A 20801-nucleotide genomic window follows, 5' to 3' on the forward strand; every position below is an offset into this window, starting at 1 on the left:
TACCATAGTATCCAGAAAAATTCTGTACATTTCTTTCATTTTTTTCTTAAAGATTTATTTATTTATGCACACAAGAATTGGGGTACAGGCCAGTGGTCTGGAGGGTGAGAGGATTCACCAGAGATAGAATGGGAAGCAGAACAGGCAGATGCACTGAAATAAACTGCAGAAGGAAGCAGCGGGTAAGACAGGAGAGGTGTGCTGTGCCATGTGGGTAGCTCCCTGACTGGGGATCAAACCTATGCTGCAGTGGCTGCAGATAGGTTCACAAGTGGTATGTTTTAACCCCTTGTGCCACCAGGGAGGTCCACTGTACCCCCATTTCTTGTATGCATAAATAAATAAATCTTAAAGAAAAAAAAAAGGAGCCCAAGCACTCAATAAGAGGAAAGGAAAAGAGTTATGTGGTATATATATAATGGAATACCATTCAGATATAAAAAAGATGAAACCTTGCTGGGAATGGATAGAAGGTGCTTACTGGTTGACAGTGGATGGTAAATGTACATTTGGTGGTGGTGGGCATGGTAAGAAAATGTAATCTTGGAACCCATACAGCACTGTAAGCTAATGTCAACCTTAGTAAAAAAAAAAAACCTTTTAGATTACTTAATTTTGAAAGAAATGAACATTTAATCAATATAAAGAATACAAAATAAACTTACTTGATCTATCTGATCTTGTTGGCCTCTGTATACAGTTTCAGGATCTGAAGGTGGCCGAAGATGAAATTCTGAGTCACAGAAATTTCCATCTCCATCAACATTGTGGAGGCTTTCCCAAACAACTTTTTCTTCAGTAAGAAACCCCTGGTCTGTTACTAACAAGTACAATAGACCCTTAAGAAGAAACAAAAGAAAAAGGGCTATTAAATTGATACAAACTAGTTACTCTTTAAGAGAACTTTTATTATTAAAAATTTAAAAAAATATATTCATTATATCATCCTTCATTTTTGTACAATGTATGGTTTCCCCATCAAATTTCTACCACCAATTCACCCATGCACCATCATGGTAGTCCCTTGTGTTCTTCTCAACCCCTCCTCTACAGAATGTCTCTGATCTATAGTTGCCTCATGATTTTGATTTTTACTTTATTATAGTTACTTTTTTTCCCTGATTTCTTTTTTGTTTTCTCTACATTCCTCCTATAAGTGAGACCATTCACTATTTTTCTTTTTCTTTCTGGCTTATTTTGCTGAACATAATCCCTTTCAGCTCCACCCACATTGCTCGAAGAGCACGTGTTTATTCTTTTGATTGTTAAGTAATATTCCATTGTGTAAGCATACATCTTCTTGATCCATTAAGAGAATTTTTATAACCTATATATTTAAAACATATTCTCTCCACTAGTTAAGTTTGCCCAAAAAATAGTGGGCCAAGTAGACACCTTATTTGCTCACTGAATTAAATCTACCTAGCTTTAATAGTTTTTAATTGTTACACTATAACATAATAGTATGGGTATACCCAATTAATATGTGACTTATAAATAGCCTTTGGTGCTAGGTATTTAGATATGTGACAAGACATACAATGAAACATAAGGTTATGGAATATGGGTGATTCTTTCAATTTTTCTCAGTTTGCAATTTTTCATAATAAAATGTTAAAATGACTTTTGGTGGTTTATATATCATTACACAATAGGAAAATAGTATGCATGTCCTTATAAAATGTAGCATGTATCAACTAAGGTAGTCACAGTAAATGATATCACAATATCTGTTTTTTTTTAATTAAACCTATATAATCCAATAAATAGCAGTTTTCACTATCTCTGTACTATGAGTTGCTCTTTCTTTATAATCAACATATGTATCAATGTTACTTTGTTCCTGTTTCTGTTGTGGTACTGAATCACACTTAACCATGATTATGTTTTCCTGGCTCATTCCTCAGACTATATATTTAAATTTTTGTATTTCTAGACCTGGTGTAGAATACATCACAAAGTTTAGGTTTAATATTTATAGACTCAATCAATGAACTCATGTTTATAGTTATCACTACAGATTTTAGCAATGTCCTCTAATATTTCATATGAACTAGTTCTAACTCCCAATTACATGCAAAGCATACCTAATCTACTATATATGCTTTGAAAGCCAGTTCTTCTTTGGGTTTATTTAGGAGAAGACTTTCATTTACTTCCTCAGAGTTCTTACTGGTTAAATATAATATTTTCTATTGCATAAGAACCATGCTTTTTCATGATCTCTCTTGTCATTCACAATCTTGAGAATTAGGAATATGAGCTTCCTATAAAGAGTTTGGTGGTAGAGGTGGTAGAGAAATGATTGAATAAATCATGAAGATTTAAGTACAAAGTTATTATTATTATTATTGAACATTTACTATGTGATCAATACTGTGGAATACAACTCTCCTGAAATATAGTTTTTTCTTTTATACCAGTTACTTTCAAGAATAGCTGATTCATTTATATATTCACTGAAGTTGCTATAGTAACCTGTAAATCATTTGAGAGGAAAAACATTTTGGTATAGAGCTTAAAGACATGGTTTTAAATTAAAGCTCAGTATGGACTCACACTTAAAAAACAGTCAGGTATATTCCAATTCATTCAATATTAAATTATCTACCATATGATCACCTTTCCTAAGTGCTCTAGTATTCATGTCACAGAAAATAATGATTCCACGTTACTCTGGTATTGGGTGTACCTTTAGCATGATTCCATAGAAACCTGCATTTACATTATCAAAGCACTTTGCAATTAGTTGTCTGTTTACCTATCTTTTCTAATATGTTTCAGTGTCCTTTATGAGAATCATGTCTTATTTACTCATACATCCTCATTACCTAGCATACTTTTATTTGTTTATTATTATTATTTTAAAGATTTATTTATTTACTCATACAGAACTGGGGTACAAGCCAGATATGCGGTGGGTGAGAGGATTCACCAAAGACAGAGTGGGGAGCAGAACAGGCAGATCGATGAAGTACACTGCTGAGGGGAGCAGTGGGTGGGTCAGGAGAGGTCTGCCGCGCCATGTGGATTTCTTCCGGGGCAGGCGGGGATCGAACTCATGCAGAAATGGCTTAAGCTTTTTAGTGCAGTGTTTTAACCCGCTGTGCCACCAGGGAGGGCCTGTTTATTATTTTAAATTTAATTTTGCACAGAAGAACTGGAATGTAGGCCAGAAGTATGGGGGTGAGAGGACTTGCCAGAAACAAAATGGGAGCACAACAAGCAGATTTACTGAAATACACTTCTGAGGGTAGCAGTGGGCTAGACAGGAGAGGCTTGCTGTGCTATGTGGGTCCACTTCCTGGCTGGGGAAAGAATTTTGCTGCAATGACTACGGATAGCTTCATAGTGCTGAGAGACTTACCCCTTGTGCCAGCAGGAAGGCCCCTTAACATACGTTTAATACCTACTTATGATCTACCTTGTCCAAGAATAATTTAAAGGAAAAACTGAAAGTTCTTTCTAGTCAATTTTCCAGTAAGTAAATCTGATCCTCCTGTTTATTACAATTAAATTTCAACACACAATTATATATTATCTAAGCTCTATGTTTTATAACTTATTTGATGTAGATGATTTATTATAATGACTGCTTGCAATGGGAGTAATCATAATCTTATCCAACAATTGTTTTCCAAATGACACTGTAGGATGGGTAACTTTGGAAAGGTTTCTAACTGAATACTAGTATTACCCATAGCATATACATATTTGTGAGTTTTAACTAAAATGGTGTCCCTTTCTTGGTATCGCTGACCTGTTTTCTAATGAACTACCAGTCTCAATTTCTTTTTCTCTTTGATCTTGACATTTATCAAAAATATATGTTACTGTTCCACTGTCAACAAGGCTGGTTATTAGTCAACAGTTTCTTTAAAACTGGCAATATAGAATGGCAATGTATGTATTGATGCAGAATGGAAAAGATTAGGCAGAATGGAAAAGTTTGTTCCTGAGAGTCAATAGTTAAATTACCATTAAGACTATTTCTTGCTTTTATACTCCTACACTTACGCTACATTATCTAGTTAGAGCTTTCTTTTCTTAGCTTTGAACCTTTCTTCTAACCCTAATTTCAGCCTTTAAAATCTTAATTAAAAAAAAAGACTGATAAAGAATGGGTATATATGGGTATATTAATGTCTTAAGTTACTATGTATAAATGTATGTTACTATGTAAAAATGTTAAAGAAATAAAGTTATATAATTTTTATGATAGTTTTAAAAATTAGGCAATTGGCATACAAAAGACTAAATAAAAATCTATTCTACCAAAAATATCCCAATAAATTAACTCTACATAGAATGAGTTACTTACATTTATAAAATGTGACAATATCACACATCTGATAAAACTGAAGAAACTGATAAACTGATATTGACATAACTGAAGAAAACTTATTAAATGTACTAAAATAATTAACATTAGCCTTTAAATTACAGAAGAGGAAAGTACTACTTGAATATTTTAGATTAAATGGCTTAGATACCAATATTTAATATCTTTGGATGACCTTAGTTTCCTTTCCTTATAAATGACATGGAGGTAGTTAGAACAGAGAATTTCTGATATTTTACAGATTGGAAGATGAACTTTACTTCTACTTAATGAAACAAAGAACAAAGAGCTTTCTTCTTCATCTAGTGAGGCAGAGTTGAAAGTGTAAACTTGAAAGTCAGACTGAAGCTATTCACAAGCTGTGAGGTCTTAGGAACTTACTGAGGGCCCCTTAAGCCTGTTCTCTCAGCTGTTAAGTGGGAGTAATGAAATTCACACTTCATAGAAAAGTTGTGAAATTAGATAATGAATAACAAGTAGCAGGCACAGGGTAAGTGCTTAATGATATAAGATATTACATTCAGGATATCACCGAAATCTGTCTCAGTTTGTGTTGGGTCTCCCCAGGCCTCCTATATAAGAGAAAATAGGCTCTGCCTCTGCCATGGAACCTATCATTTTTCTTTCTGTTCCACATTTTCCTTTTCTCTCCTTTAAAACTTTTAAGTGACAAATTTTAATGCATCAACTCTCATTTAAAAATAATTATAAACCATGCCCATTATAGGGGCCTCCTTTATGGCACAAAGTATTAAAGTGCAGCACTATGAAGTTATCCATAACCACTACAGTATGAGTTCCAATCCAGCCAGGGAGGTGACCCACATGGCTTAGCATACCTTCCCTGTCTTGCCTGCTACTCCCCGCATCATTGTATTTCAGTTCATCTTGCCTGTCTTGCCTGTTCTGCTCCCTACTTTATCTCTGGTGAATTCTCTCACATCCTGCACCTCTGGCCTATACCCTAGTTATTGTATGCATAAATAAATAAATATATTTTTTTAAATTCCAACTATAGTTTTAGTCAAAGAGGAAAGAGTGAACAAATTTATTTTGTTAATAAGTGACTTTACTATTTATCCAGAACTGTATTTCCTTTTACTTTATTTTTCACTTCTAATACCTAACTGTAAACTTAAAAAGCAAAAGAATAAAAACCTGGTTTTTGAATGTACTGCAAAGAGATGTCAGTAATTTAATACCAAGAGATAGAGGAAACAGTTATGACATGAATATAAAAGTTGATAATGAAAAGAGATGATCAAGAGGCAATCTTAATAGCGACTTTTGCAGGTATTATTACATAAACCAAAGATCTAGAAACTAAGTGGTCTAGACAGGGAATCAGCAATTTATCTAACTCAAGAATAAACAGAAAGTACTGAAGAAGTAAAGAAAGACTATAAAAATAAAGTTGAATAACTAGATCTTGGATACAAAATCCCCGATCTGTGACTTATGATTGTGAAACTAACAGTCATAATGATATGGATAACATTAGAAACAAAACAGACTAAGGCATACTTAGTTCAGAACAGACAAATGGCAGTAAGTACTCCAGGAGAGACACTCCTTCCTGTATCACATAGATGGTTGGCAATATTTGGCTATTTAATAAAGAACTTCCTGGTCAGGAATATTGCCATGATGGAAAGGAAGCACCTAGACCTCAGTTTTATGGATTAAAAACCTTATTTTTCCAATGAACTATATCATTCCACTGAAAAAAGAAAGAAAAAATGGAACAAAAAGAACAAATATGGCATTAGAAGACCAAGTCTGTTTCTTTTCTTAACTCAAGACTCTATACGATCTAGTACCTACCTCTCTCTTCAGATTTATTTATTTTCTAGGTATTAGCATCACAAATCTTTCAATTCCTTGAGAAGTTATTTCCTTTCTCAGTGCCTGTGCACACATGTTTCATCTGCTTAGATAACCCCATTTTTTTGTTAACAGATTAAACTCCTAGAAGATTAATTTTTTAGGTCTCAGTTTAAATGTTACCATCTCAAGGAAGTTTTTTTCCTGACATTCCCAAGTAGGATATGTCTTAATAAAAGTACTCATAGTGCTTATATATATCCATTACAAAGTGCACTGCAACAGAAATAACAATTGCAATTATTTAATATCTATTTGTGAAGCTATCAGTCCTTAAATGGAAGGAACCATAACTGCCCTGCTCAAGCAATAATTATAGTTCTTACCTGCACACCCAAGCATAATCATGCTCAGTAGATATTTGTTGTATAAATTAAAGTGTGGACTTGAGGAGATCAAGTAAAACAAGAGGACATGGCAAAAGTTACTGTACAGCAGTAATTCTGACTGAGGTTCTTTGCCTTAGAGTACAGAAGATCTGCACTCTTAAATAGCATATATCAATTCAAATGTGGGAGCAATACAAATGAACCCTTATTAACAAGTATGGGAATAGGAGAGCCAGGGTTACAGAATATTCAAGCAATTAACAAAAACCAAATCATTGTTTTATCCTAATTTGGGCAATTCATTGATTCAAGTGTTGAAGATCTAATCCCTTGGATAAACTTTCTTTCATTTAGAAAATACAACACACTTACATGGAAAGAAAACTACTAACTAGGTATTCTCTAATGGACAGAGTAAGAATAATGGCTCATTACACATAAAGGAGGATGGAGGAGTGGTCCTTAGCCTTAGCTGAACATAAAAATAATCTGAGCAACATTAAAAACATACTGATATTCAAGTCTCACCTCCAGAGATTATGATTTAATTGACTTTGTGGTGGAATTTGACCATTGGCACTTAGAGAACCAAAAACCAAAACTTCCCGATACTTAGCATGCAATCTGGGTTGAGAAATGCTGATTTAAGAAACAAAATATTTCTTAAAGAACAGATGTTCATTTCACCTGTTTCCTAAAGAACAGGTGAAATATGGGTAGCCAAAACCAAAGGAGATATTTTCAAATGTGGATTAAGGAGTAAGAAATGGCAGTAAGTGTATTGAAATGGGAAGACATAAATGAAAGATTATTAGTGAGTAGATAGATCACTGTGTCCAAAGCAAAGTGTTGGCAAAGGGAGAGAGAGTAGAAAATACTTTGCATTTTTACTCTCTAAGCTGCAGCTATTACTAAACATTTTTTACTATGATATGATAGAATCTATCAATTTCTGATATGACAGAACAACATTCTAGTACATAAGTCTAGGTATAAGATGATCAACTTCCCTGAGGGTTTTATATGTGGCAACTGCAAACATGGAAAAGACAACAAAGGGAATGAATTAGTAAGATTTTTTGGCAGAGTCATAAATGGCATAATAATTTAAATTCACATTATTAAATTTAAGCAGTATCATAAAGACAAATCTTGGTTCTTCTAAATTCCTTTGACCTTCAAAATAATTACCCATAGTTAGTGTTCATTCTATCTGAAAGGTTATCATTTTATTTTCTTAAGAAGAAAATAATAAATACTTAGTGTAATAATCTGTGGAAAGGGAGTTGAGGTTTAAAACCAAAAAAACTTGATTTGAGGTAACATTTAAATTACTAAAGATAAGTAATAATTAACTTCATAATTTGATGGCTAAGGTATATTATGGTAAATTTAAAAACCTTTGAAGCAGATTGTAAGACATCTCTAAACCAACACCCATTAATTTTGAATAACAATCAAATAGCTTTATCTATATCATACCTTGTACTTGGTCATGGTGCTAAAATGATTATTCCGAAAGAACACACAAAGTTCTCCTTCCTGAACCGTTGAAGTTAGTTCACATAATCCATGGTATGTCAGTTGAGTGGCTGTGTTATTTAAAAACTGCTCAGCTACAAACCCTATGGAACCAATGTATAATATTAGATGGAAGAATAATTTCAAAATTAAAAATATTTCTATTATCAAAAAACCGTGGAGGGAGGGGAATGCATTGCACTATGGTGATGGCACATGAGTGATTTGGTAATGGGAAGCCCACGGGGATTACAACTGAGATGGAAAAAGGCACAAAATGATATAAAAATAAACTATTATGTTATTTAAAAAAAATTTTCCATTGTGTTCCAAATATGAAGAATGGCCAATCAAAAGAAGAATTTCCCTACTATATAATATGATGGCCCCAAATTGGAGAGTCTTCTAAGTTTGCTATGTAAGATGAATATGTAGGCATTACCATCTTAAACAGTTATGTGAAATTCTTTTTATCAATTAATATATTAACTTATATTTCAACTACCTCCAAAATTTTTTTAGGCAGCTTGCAATAAAAGACAGACACAGTAAAGCCAAAATCAATTTAAAAACACAAGAATGCAAGAGTTAGCAATTTTAAAAGTAGATAGGAGCAAAAGATGTATGTCAATAGTTAGTTGACATACTAACTATTAGCCAATAGGTAGTTGTTTAGAAATTAAGATGGCTTTAACAAATTGTGTTGCTTGAGATTTTAAGAGTCCTGATAATTTTTAATTCAAAATGGCTCAATTTTTGCCTTAAACAAAAAGGCATAAGACTGAACAGAAAAGAGTAGGATAACCAGTGACATTCTAGCAGAATCTCTCCTAACATGGCACTCATTATGCGATATATCAAGTTTAGAAATAGGAATAACCTCTTCTGAAGCATGATGAAATATAAAGGAGTTTTCTGAGGTTTAACTTAAAAGACCTATGTATAGCTGATCCTCTTTATTTGTATAGGTTCATATTTGCAAATTCACCTAGAAGCTAAAATTGAAAATCCCAAAATCAGTACTCATTGTTCCTATACATATGGATAGCAGTAAAAATCATTTTCCAATGAGGTAAAACAAGGCAATTCTCTGCCTTCTTGCGTCAGCTCTTGTACTGTAAACAAGCATTTTTTATGGTCTATTTAACATCGCATTTCCACATTTTTGTGCTTTTTGGGGCAACTTTATACTGTCTAAAATGGGTCCCCTCCACCCCAAATACAATGGTAAAGTACTGACTAGTGTCCCTAAGCACACAAAGGGTTGTGATGTGTCTTGTAGAGAAAACACATCTTTTGTAACTTTATATGTGAGTTATAGTACTATTGGCATGAGTTTTGTGTAATGAATCAACAACATTAAGTAAGGTGTTTCTAAACAGAAATACACAAAATAAGGTTATGATTTGATCAGTTGATGAAAATCTTGTCACCAAACGTTCACAGAAATCTTGACTATTAGTACTCATTAATTCAATGTTCATATCAACTTTATGAAACATAACTACAAAAAATGGGAGTTAATTGTACATTTTTAAAGCCTGTATTTCTTGTCTTTCTTTCTTTCTCTTCCTCCTTTTGCTCCCTTCCTATAAAAAGGAAGAAATATCTCAGAAACAATAGGTAGAAAGAGAACGCCATAAAAGTTTTATATCTGAGTGGTGTGGATATAAAGAGTAAGATGGACTCGAGTTAATAGATTTTTCTTTTTCTTTTTAAAAAGATTTTATGTATGCATACAGAAATGGGGTACAGGCCAGAGGTGCAGGGGTAGTGAGAGGATTCACCAGAGACAGAGTGGGGAGCAGAATAGGCAAATTGGCAAGGTACACTGATGAGGGAAACAGTAGGTGAGAGAAGGGAGGTCTGCTGTGTCATGTGGGTCACCTCTGGGTCAGGGGTCAAACTCACACTGAAGCAGCCACGGCTTGGCATAGCTTAGCAGAACAGCTCCAATCTACTGTGTGTGCCACCAAGGAGGGCCAGGTTAAGACATTTTTCTTTGGACCTATGGGTGGGCAGGTCTTAGAAGAAGGGGCTCTGGAACTCCAGCATGATGTGGTAGAGGGCATGAAGGCCCAAAACAAAACCCTTACTTTAGATGTGATATCTAGGCTTTCACTCAAGTTTTTGTTTTTTTCTTATTGAGATGACAATCTTTCAAATTCTTGCATTGTAGTAAGAAAGATACCTTTTTATAATTGTTAGCAGTTTATTGACTTAATTTGTATAAATGGTCTTTTGGGGCAGGTAAAGTGATATAATACAGTGTTTGAAATGAGATCTTTTTCCTTTATGTTTTTAGGCTGTACAATGTCCCTCAAATGAAGGCAAGTGTACTTAATGCCACTTAATTTCCAAGTGTACCAACTTATGTTTACTGGGCTTTAAATAAACAGAAAAAATAATTATATTAAAAAAAATTCTCATGGGAATGCAAACTAGTAAAACCACTAATGGAAAGCTGTTTGGAGATTTCTCAAACTGCTAAAAATGGAGCTTCCATATGACCCAGCAATCCCACTCCTAGGTATCTACACAAAGGACCCAAAAACATTGACTCACAAGGACACCTGCACTGCCCCCAATTGCTACTCTATTTACAATAGGGAAGATATGGAATCACCCAAGAGCCCAAAAGTAGATGACTGTATTAAAAAGATGTGGTACATATACACAATGGAATGTTACTCAGCAATCAAAAAATAAATAAATAAATAAACTCATGCCTTTTGCAGCAACCTGGATGGAATAAGCCAGAAAGAAAAAGAAAAATACCAGATGGTTTCATTCATAGCAGGAGCATAAAGGGACAGGGTATGTGTGTGGGGGGGGTGGGGAATAACAAACAACTATATACCAGAGATATTTTACTGGGGTGGAGTGGGGAATAGGATTAAAAATGGGGTGGGAAAGGTGCACAGAATTATGGTGATGGCACATGGGTGAATTGGTGGTGGGAAGTCCACAGGGATTACAACCGAGATGGAAAGGAGGCACAAAATTGAAGAATGATTATAAAAATAAATTAATTAAAAAAATATCAACAAGATGGAAAAATGCACAACATGATGTAAAAATAAACCATTATATTATAAAAAAAATTCTCAATAAGAAATTGAAAATAAATTTGATAGGACCAGATATATTTGGAGATTGTAGCTTATTCTACATCTTCTTCATCCCTCATCTTTAGTGTTTTGTCATAGCACTTCAATATGCAAAAACTTTGTAAAAGTAACAATATGCCATGCAATTCCAAGGAACCAGTTAAGTTAGGGGGGAAAGTAAAGAAAGTTATATAGAAGGTCACATAAGAAATTTATCGCACATCTGTGATTTCTTTTTTCCAACCCTCCTTGACTATCATACTTACTTTACTAAAAAGTACCTGTCTATAACATTTCCTTAAGACAGATATTCCCAAATGCCCTTTCCACAAATCACTCACATATCACCTTTTCTTTTCTTTCCTTTTCTCTTCTTTTCTTAAAAAGATTTTTTCATACAGAACTGGGGTACAGGCCAGAGATGTGGAAGGTGAGAGGATTCACCAGAGACAGAGTGGGGAGCAGAACAGGCAGATGGAGGAAGTACACTGCTGAGGAGAGCCCACACATCATCTTTTCTACAAATTCTTTCAAAAAGACAAAAATCCTATGATGATACACATAACATTACTTTCATGTGTATGAGTTAAAAAACTAACACTGAGGCCCTCCCTGGTGGCGCAGCGGGTTAAAGCACAGCACTGAGAATCTAAGGCCGCTTCCACTTAAGTTCGATCCCCGCCTGCCCCGGAGGTGACCCACATGGCGTGGCAGACCTCTCCTGACCTGCCCGCTGCTCCCCTCAGCAGTGTACTTCATCGATCTGCCTGTTCTGCTCCCCGCTCTGTCTCTGGTGAAGCCTCTCACTGCCCCTGAGCCTCTGGCCTGTACCCCAGTTCTGTATGCACAAATAAATAAATCTTAAAAAAAAAAAAATTAAACACTGAAAATGGCATTCTCAGTCATTTCTTCCTATAGAACAGATCATATGCTCAAAGAGAATAAATGACCTCCTGAAGAACATAAAACTACTCTGGCAAAATAAAGACTAAAAGCTAAGAGAAGTATTGAGATTAATAAAAAAAACTTAGTGAAGTTTATTATAAACACCAAGTTATTTAACTGAGTTAAAGCATAATCTATTTTAGAATTATAAGGAACAAAGTTACTCATTCTCCTTCTATCTTTAAATAGTGACATCCCTGTGAATTTGGTGGGCTATTCAAAAGTCCATTTTCATAACTATTTAAGCAAATTTTGGGAAAAAATTATAAATGTTACTTATCTGTAATGCTTCAAATATACAGTTTATTTATAACATTTAGTTTACATTTCAACTTTATTATTATATATACACTTAGTAATTATATTAGTATAAAGTTAATATAATGGTAATTCTAAAATATTGCTGAAAATAAGTTAAAATTAAAAAGTATTTTCCTGACAACATTAGTGTGCTTGAAAATATTTTTTGCTTCTGAAATTCAATATCAAAATAGTTTATCAAATTATTTTCCTTCTACTGGAGTGTTATTAGAGAAACCAAAAATACTACTCAATGCTTTAAAGGAGCTGAAGTTAGATGGAGGGACACTGAAAGTAGGGAAAGAGGAAATCAGTGAGAAAGAAACTTGGTTTATTTTTAAGTGTTGGGTAGATGTGGGCCAGTCTGAGATTTGTGTTCAAATTTAAGCTCAATTAGAAGTTAACTTTGTCACTGTGATAGTTTTAAACAGATGATCTGATTTTCTTTTTAAATTAAATCTACTGCAAGTTTTAAAAATAAAATACATTCTTTTCCTCAAGAGGATGGGGTAAAACAACCTTATTTTAAGAAGACCAATATTCACACTTCCTTTGAAATTGAAAACATGGGGGCTATATGATTTGATTCCAGGCATGCAGCAAGGAACCCAAAAAATCAAACTGTGTTAAAGTTAAAAAAAAGAGTTCAAGAAATGATGAGGACATGTCAAAAGAACATGGGATCGAGCTTGAGAGCATTCCACTGCCCAGATTTGGGACAATTTAAGTTTCAGAAAGAATAGTGTAGTAATAGTGGATTATAATACACTGAATAAAAAATAATCCATGAATCTACTATGATAAAAAAAATTTAATGCAATTGGGAGAGAAGAAAAAAATACTTTTCCCAGATATATGTCAATTAATAAATGCAGAAGGAATAATACAAACATCACAACCACTGCAGTAGCAGTTCATTCAGGTAAGAATCGATAGATGCTAACTCTATTAGGTGGAAGACATTAGTGAGCAGGTTGTTTATACAGTTTCAAAGTATTGGAGATTACTTATTACAAAGAAAAAATGGCATCTTTATAATGAAAATTTGACAGATATCACCTTAATCATATTTGAACATCATCAATAATGGGATAATCAAACATCACATGCTGCCTACCCCTTTTGATGTCAAGGGAAAAATACAGTATCACTTACGTAAGCAATACCACCAAAAATATATAACCTGCGTCTACTCATGTGGGAACACCCGGATGAATCCACACTGAGCACTATTCTACAAAACTGGCTTAGATTATTGAAGCAAGTCAACACCACAAAAGACTAGAAGGAAGAAAAGAAGGAAAAAGGTTAGGAACCTGCTCTAGATTTCAGGAGATTAGTTATGATAATTAAATGATCCTTGACTGAAGTCTACATTGAAAAAACTTTAAAAAATTATATGGGGGCATTATTGGGACAAATGGGGATTATGAACAACATTATATCAATGCTAATTTTTCCAAATAATATTATTGTCATATAGAATTTATATAGAAGTATTCTCAATTTTAGGACACATATGTTGATACATTAATGGGCATAGTGCTATGACATCTGCTACTAATTCTCATATGTTGGGGGAAAAGTGTTAGTTTGTGTGAATATAGAAACACAAAAAGTCAATATGTTAATACTTGCTGAATTAAGGTGAAGTGTATACATATGTCCCTTGTGCTATGACAAGTTTTTAAGGGCTTGACCACTTTCAAATCAATTTTTTTTTTTATAGGAAAGTGAATTCAAGCTATGATATTCAGTGTTCACAGCAAATTAGGACTTAAATAAACCAATATTGTGGAATTATTTTTACAAGCATATTTTTGACCTAAAAACAGGTGTTAAAAAAGAAATTTTTCAAGGGAAACATCTGGAATTAAATAACCTGTTCTGGTATGATTTGGAAGCTGATACTATACTATTATTTTCCATATTGATTTTTGCTACCATGCCACAATTCATCACTATAACTTGATTCAAAAAAGGTAGCAAAATAGTAGCAAAAAGGTACCCAAAACAGATAGCAAAAAATATGGTCTCTATATACACATAAAACTGCACTCTTAGGCCCTCCCTGGTGGCGCAGTAGGTTAAAGCACAGCACTAAGAAGCTAAAGCCACTTCAGCATGAGTTTGAACCCCGCCCCAGAGATGATACACATGGTGCAGCAAACCTCTCCAGACCCACCCGCTGCTCCCTTCAACAGTGTATTTCGTCATTCAGCCTGTTCTGCTCCCCACTCTGTCTCTGGTGAACCCTTTCACTACCCCTGCTCCTCCGGCCTGTACCCCAGTTCTGTATGCATAAATAAATCTTAAAACAAACAAACAAACAAAAAACCCACACTCTTACTTACAAGATATTGCTGTCAAAAGAAAATAAACCTTACCTGAAAGAATAAAAAATAAAAAATCTAGTTTTTTGACTAGTAGCCAAATAAGATTTATCATCATCCAAAAAAAAAAAGAGTGATAGTGAATGTGTTGCTTATACTCTGTAGCTCATGGAGATGAAATATTTGGATAAAAATAAATAGTTATCATCTAGGATCAAAGCTTAATTAATTTTTTAAATAGAGGATAGAAATAAACCAACTTTGTTGATTTTAATGATTCAGAAAGAAATTTATAGCTGCAAATAAATAGAAAAAGAAAAGCAAACTACTCCATTTGAACATGAAATCTAAGAAAATATAATGAAGAAAAGCTAATTGCTACATCATAAGTACAAATGTCCATTTCAGCCTTTTCTTTCTATAGGATTTCTTAGTGTCTTATACAAGTAACTACTAAGGTTAAATAATTATTTCAAACAAATTATGTATTTGTGGTCTCTTATAAACAAAAAACTAGTTGATATTTTTATTTATACTTAATTCTATATAAATATTCACTGACATGGAAATCCAATTTGCAAAATTTACCTTTTAGAAATTTATATATAATGGAATTTAATCAATTCTGGTATATATTACCTGAAAATACTATACCACTAAAGAGGGTGAGTCCTTCCTTGTTTCTATAAAGACATTTGTTCCAGTTATCAATACTATTTAAACTAGTTATAGTTTTTCATCATCTTAGGGAATCTACAGATAAAAGTAGTAACAGATGTAACATCAGTTTGAGGAAAGAGAAGTGAAAGGACTGTGTTTTAGTTGTTGCTGACTCTACAAGTAGGGGACTAAGTCCTAGTTATATTGTGGCCTGACTTGGAAGAGATGCTATAACAGCATTTCTTATAGTTTCTTACCTACATTTCTATAGTTTCTACTAAGCCAAACTTCAGTCCTTGTCTATCATCCTGTTAATACTTTCTGTCTGAATTCTACTGTTCCCTCAATTACTACTGAACAGGATATTGAAAGTTGTAGAGAAAGTAGGATTCTACTTCTTTAGTCTGCTTTCTAGGAATGTATTTATAATAATGAAAGTTTGGACAAGGAACAGAAAGCTCTAGTGTGTGTGTAATTTTACTACTTGAAATAAAGAAGTAAAGAAAAACTAACAGTTTTTGTTACTCCTCTCCTTAAAATTTAAATTTTGCTGCCTTAGGTTGTAGTGAAAGACTTTTCATACAGTTCAATGATCAATATCTCTATATATTATGTGTTCATTGCAAGTTTTAGACTAGGATAAACCTCAACTAAAATATTGTGTATTTTCTTGCTCTTGCCTCTTATATAAACATGTTAAACTTCTGGATAAATTAACAAATATAATTTGTTGGGTTCTAATTAATCAGTAGACCATATACATCTCCTTTAATATGTTCATCACTATAACTTATTTAAAAATGTGATTGCAACCAACTTTTAATATATCTAATATAAGAAATACATTTCTCAGAATGACAAAATTAATCCTATGCTTTTCATGACTTCTCTCTCATTATTTTTTTGATAAACAGCAGCCTCTATATCTGTGAATATTTATGTGAAAGTGGGTGGTGGGAAAGGATATCTAAATGCTATGATTCCTGATAGTATTCTGGTTTTACCTTTTTTTTCCCTGTCATTGATGGGAGCACAGATGAAAAAAATATGAAATTGATTCTAAGATGATGAATTTAGCAATTTCAATGAGCTATGGATTTGGAAAACTGGTGGTCAGAATTAAAAAAATAATTCAGAATGATGTTAGATTACATCCTTTTGTACTGAAACATGAGGCACAATGCTACTAAAAAAACAACTGAGTGCATAATATTCATGTCAATTAACTAAACTATTCAGGATGAATTAAAAAGTTTAATTAGTACTCTCAAACAAAAATCACTTTTTAAAAGAGTAAACATCAGTAACTCTTAGTAAATTGAACATATCCATGCTAGCAAGTGATTCATTCCAAAGACTTTTACTAGAATCAGGCCTGATTTTACAAGTCAAATGATAAGGATTCTAAGAAAAATCTTTCATTGGTACCTTTATGAATAATTATTATACTTAATTTAGTTCTTATATATCACATCATTTGTATTTTTAGAAGTCTTATTTAAGAGATACTAAATTATAAGATTAAGTATTTTTGCCAAGAGTAAGAGTCAGGTAATAGCACTCACCCACCTTCGCTAACCAGCTCACTGTTGTCTGACTGCTTACAAGAGATGATCTTCTCCACTAGTTGGTTGTAGCTGCAGTTACCAACAGCTTTTACAATGTCATCAATCTAGAAAACAAAGCACTGTGTTACTAATCATGTTAAGATTAAAAGCAAAGATACCCATATCATTCTTTAAGCTTTCATTCTAATTCAATATTGTAAATATAAATATGACTTATGAAAAAGAAAATCAACACCCAACAGTTTCCAATTCTGTTTAGTTTATTACATTATGAAAAATATTGCTTAACTGTATTTCAGTTATGATAATTAAATGGGATTATTACAAGTAACTTTATTTCTAACAGTTATATATAGTTAAGCGATTTAAATTAAGAAGCTACTTAGGAGGACAGATAAAAAGAAATAAGTCTCTAAAAATACCGATGATATGCATTTAAAGCAAGGTAAACTTAAAGATGTTAACTGATGAAATTAACAAAAGTTTGGTAGAGTATGGTAGAGATATGATTGGACACAAATAATCTTTGATGCTCAGCTAAGGTCTTTCCTTTGAAAGCAGATCTTTTGTGGGGTAGGAGTCTATGTAAAGCACACAAAAGGAGATACAAGTATCACTTCTTTTTTTTATATAAAATGAAAGCATAGATCCTTAAAAAGCAATTTGAGGCACAATCCCTTAGAGTTTCGTTATTCTTCTCAATAACTTTTACTGTTTACACAATTTTCTTTAGTGACTCAACTTTATTAAATCTTTCCAAAGAATATGAATTTTCAATCCTAAGGAATCCATAAAAATACAGCCAGAATAAGACAAGATCAATATTTAAGAATAAGCTGGAATTCCATAGACTAGCAATGAACAATATAAAGACTTCAAGCTTTGATAGGCAGAATCTCTACATTAACAATGCATTCAATTCATTTGAACACCTTTAATGAACTAATATGTACTGGGTGCTGTTAGAAAAACTGTAATTCACCTCTCACCGCCCCTGTACCTCTGGCCTGTACCCCAGCTCTGTAAACATAAATAAATAAAATCTTTAAAAAAAAAAGAGAAAAACTGTAGATTCAGCAATGAATAAAAGCAATGAACAAAAGATCTATGATTTATGTCATGAAGCTTATATTCTAAAGACAAACAAGAAACCAAGTAAGTAAATATATAAAATGCTAGTTATATGTAGTGGTATATGGCTATTTTTAAATTTTCAATATATTATAGTATTCTATAACATGAATACATCATAACATTTATTACATTCAACATATTGAATATATTCGGAACATACTAACTTGTCTTTTTGTACGCTACTTAAATTGTTTCCATATTGGTAACATGATAAATAACACTATTAATAAACTTTTTAGTATAAGTTACCCTCTTCTACATAGCAAGAGTCTCTCCAGGGACCACATTGCCACAATAAAACTGCCAAGTCTTAGGGTATGCTTATTAATTTTAATAGTTAACTCCAAACTGTTTTCTATAGCAGATGGTTAACTTATATTCTCTTCATCAGGAAATTAAGAAATATCTTTATGGCACACCTTTTCCAACACTTAGTCCTCTCCGACTTTTATAAATGCCAATCATTGTGATGTGCATATACTGCTATTTTATTTTGGTGTAACTTGCATTTCCCCACTATCTAATTCACATATTTACAATATATATTTGGGCATATATTTTTGTGAATTACCTATTCAAGTAATTTGTTCCTCTTTTAAATTGGGTTGCCTATCTTCAAAAAATCATTTGTAGTTCTTTATAGCTTCTTGATATTAATCTTTATTCAGCAATAATTTGCAATAATCTGCTACTCGGTAGCTTCTTTCTACATTATTTTTGGAAATTCCTTTTTTTGGGATGTGTAATTTCTTTAGACAAACACAAGTTCTCAATTTCCATGTTGCCAAGTTTACCACTGTTCTCCATGTTTAAGGCATTTGTGTCTTGGTTTAGAAATCCTTTTCTGTTTTTAAGGTCAGAAATGCATTTGCAAACTTTTGTAGTTTTATCTTTTACAATTAAACATCAATGTACATGGAACAGAATTTTATGGTGTGAATCAGAGAAAACAATTGCTCTTATTTCTATTTTTTAAATTAGTACTCTAATTTGTTTTTCTAATTGTCTTAGAATACTCTTTAGTGAAAGGACTGCTTTTACTCCATTGCTCTAAAACCCAATTTCTAAAAATGAATGAAAAAACAGATAAAATGTCCAGTTTCTGTCTCTATATGCATGGACATTTTGATTTCTTTATTCTGTGAAAGCAGTCTAATGCTTAATTACATATTTAAAACAGTTCATATCTGGAAGAGCAAATCCTCTCAAACTGTTCTGCTTTAAGAATATGTTCATTTCAATTCCTGGCACTCTGCATCTTTTTATATGAATTGTTTTTGATCCCATTCCCCACTCCACCCCCATAAAATATCTCTGGTATACAACTGTTCATTATTATTATTATTTTCTTGCCTGGTCCGTTATCCTGCTATGAGTGAAACCATCCAGTATTTTTCCTTTTCTTTCTGGCTTATTTCACTAAGCATGATCTTTTCCAGTTCCATCCATGTTGCTGCAAAAGACATGTGTTTTTTTTTTTGTTTGTTTCTTTTTTTTTGGTTTCTGAATAATATTCCATTGTGTATATGTATCACATCTTTTGAGGTACATCTTTTAAAGGCGCACACAAAAGGGTCAAAATGGGTTTATTTACAAATGGGGAAAAGGAAAGAAAACAACAACTGGAATATCCTTGTGGATCGGCTGACTTGGAGCTCTGGTAACAAACTAACTGAAAGCCCCGGGTCACACAGTCCAGAGAGCCATTTCCTGAGCGAGAGAGACGAAATGACCCCAATTATTCTACCAAAGTCCCAGAATTCCTGCTTAGCTCCACCCATGGGTCCTTGCACTTCTCTCCCTGGTACTGTTGGGAGTTGTAGTTTTCAATCACTGGAGTAGTGGGTAGAGTCCAGAAAGCTGGAGTAGGGGGGTGGAGTCCACAAGACTCTGCAGAATTCCTTTGGGACATCCTTCCCCTTAAAATTGTACTAGTTTGCATTCCCACCAGCAGTGCAGGAGAGTTCCTTTTTCTACACATCCTCACCAACATTTGTTGTTGCTGGTTGTTTTAAGATGTGTCATTTTCACTGGGGTGAGTTGGTACCTCATTGTGGTTTTGATTTACATCTCCCTTATTACAAGTGATATTGAACATTTTTGCATATGCTTGTTGGCCATCTGCATTTCCTCTTTGAAGAAGTGTCTTTTTAGCTCTTCTGCCCATTTTTTGATGGGATTGTTTATTTTTGTTGGGTTTTATCAGTTCTTTGTATATGTTTGTGATCAATCCTTTATCGCTAGTTTTGTGTGAGAAAATTTTTTCCCACTCAGAGAGATGTCTATCTTTTGTAATGTCTCTTTTGCTGTACAGAAGCTCTTTAACTTGATGTAGTCCCATCTATTTATCCTTGCTTTCACTACCGTTGCATTGGGTGCTCTATCTTTAAAGATGCGGCTGAAGTGTATGTCGTGTAGTATTTGCCCATCTTTGCTTCCAGGTATTTTATGGTTTCTGTTCTTATGTCTGGATCTTTAATCCACTTCGAGTTGATTTTTGTGTATGGTGTGAGGTATTGCTCTAGTTTCATTTTTTTGCAAGTAGCTTCCAGTTTTCCCAGCACCATCTGCGGAACAAATTTTCTTTGTTCCATTGTATCTTCTTTGCTCCTTTGTCAAAGATTAGCTGTCCATAAACCTGTGGGCTTATATCTGGGTTTTCTATCCAAATCCAC

General features: G+C 33.4%; 1 protein-coding gene across 1 annotated transcript in view; it reads right to left on the minus strand.

Annotated features, from left to right (window-relative positions):
- The window catches only part of FAM63B (family with sequence similarity 63, member B), a 63816-nt gene that overhangs the window by 10141 nt on the left and 32874 nt on the right, over positions 1 to 20801 (minus strand). Inside the window, exons 5-7 of the mRNA XM_004687741.2 lie at positions 16994 to 17096; positions 8038 to 8180; positions 666 to 839 (exon numbers count right to left, since the gene is read on the minus strand). Coding sequence (XP_004687798.1) covers positions 666 to 839; positions 8038 to 8180; positions 16994 to 17096 — 420 coding nt within the window. The remainder of the gene's footprint in view (positions 1 to 665; positions 840 to 8037; positions 8181 to 16993; positions 17097 to 20801) is intronic.

This window comes from Condylura cristata, unplaced genomic scaffold (assembly GCF_000260355.1).
Source record: "Condylura cristata isolate star-nosed mole 26May11 unplaced genomic scaffold, ConCri1.0 scaffold00023, whole genome shotgun sequence".
Lineage (NCBI taxonomy): Eukaryota > Metazoa > Chordata > Mammalia > Eulipotyphla > Talpidae > Condylura > Condylura cristata.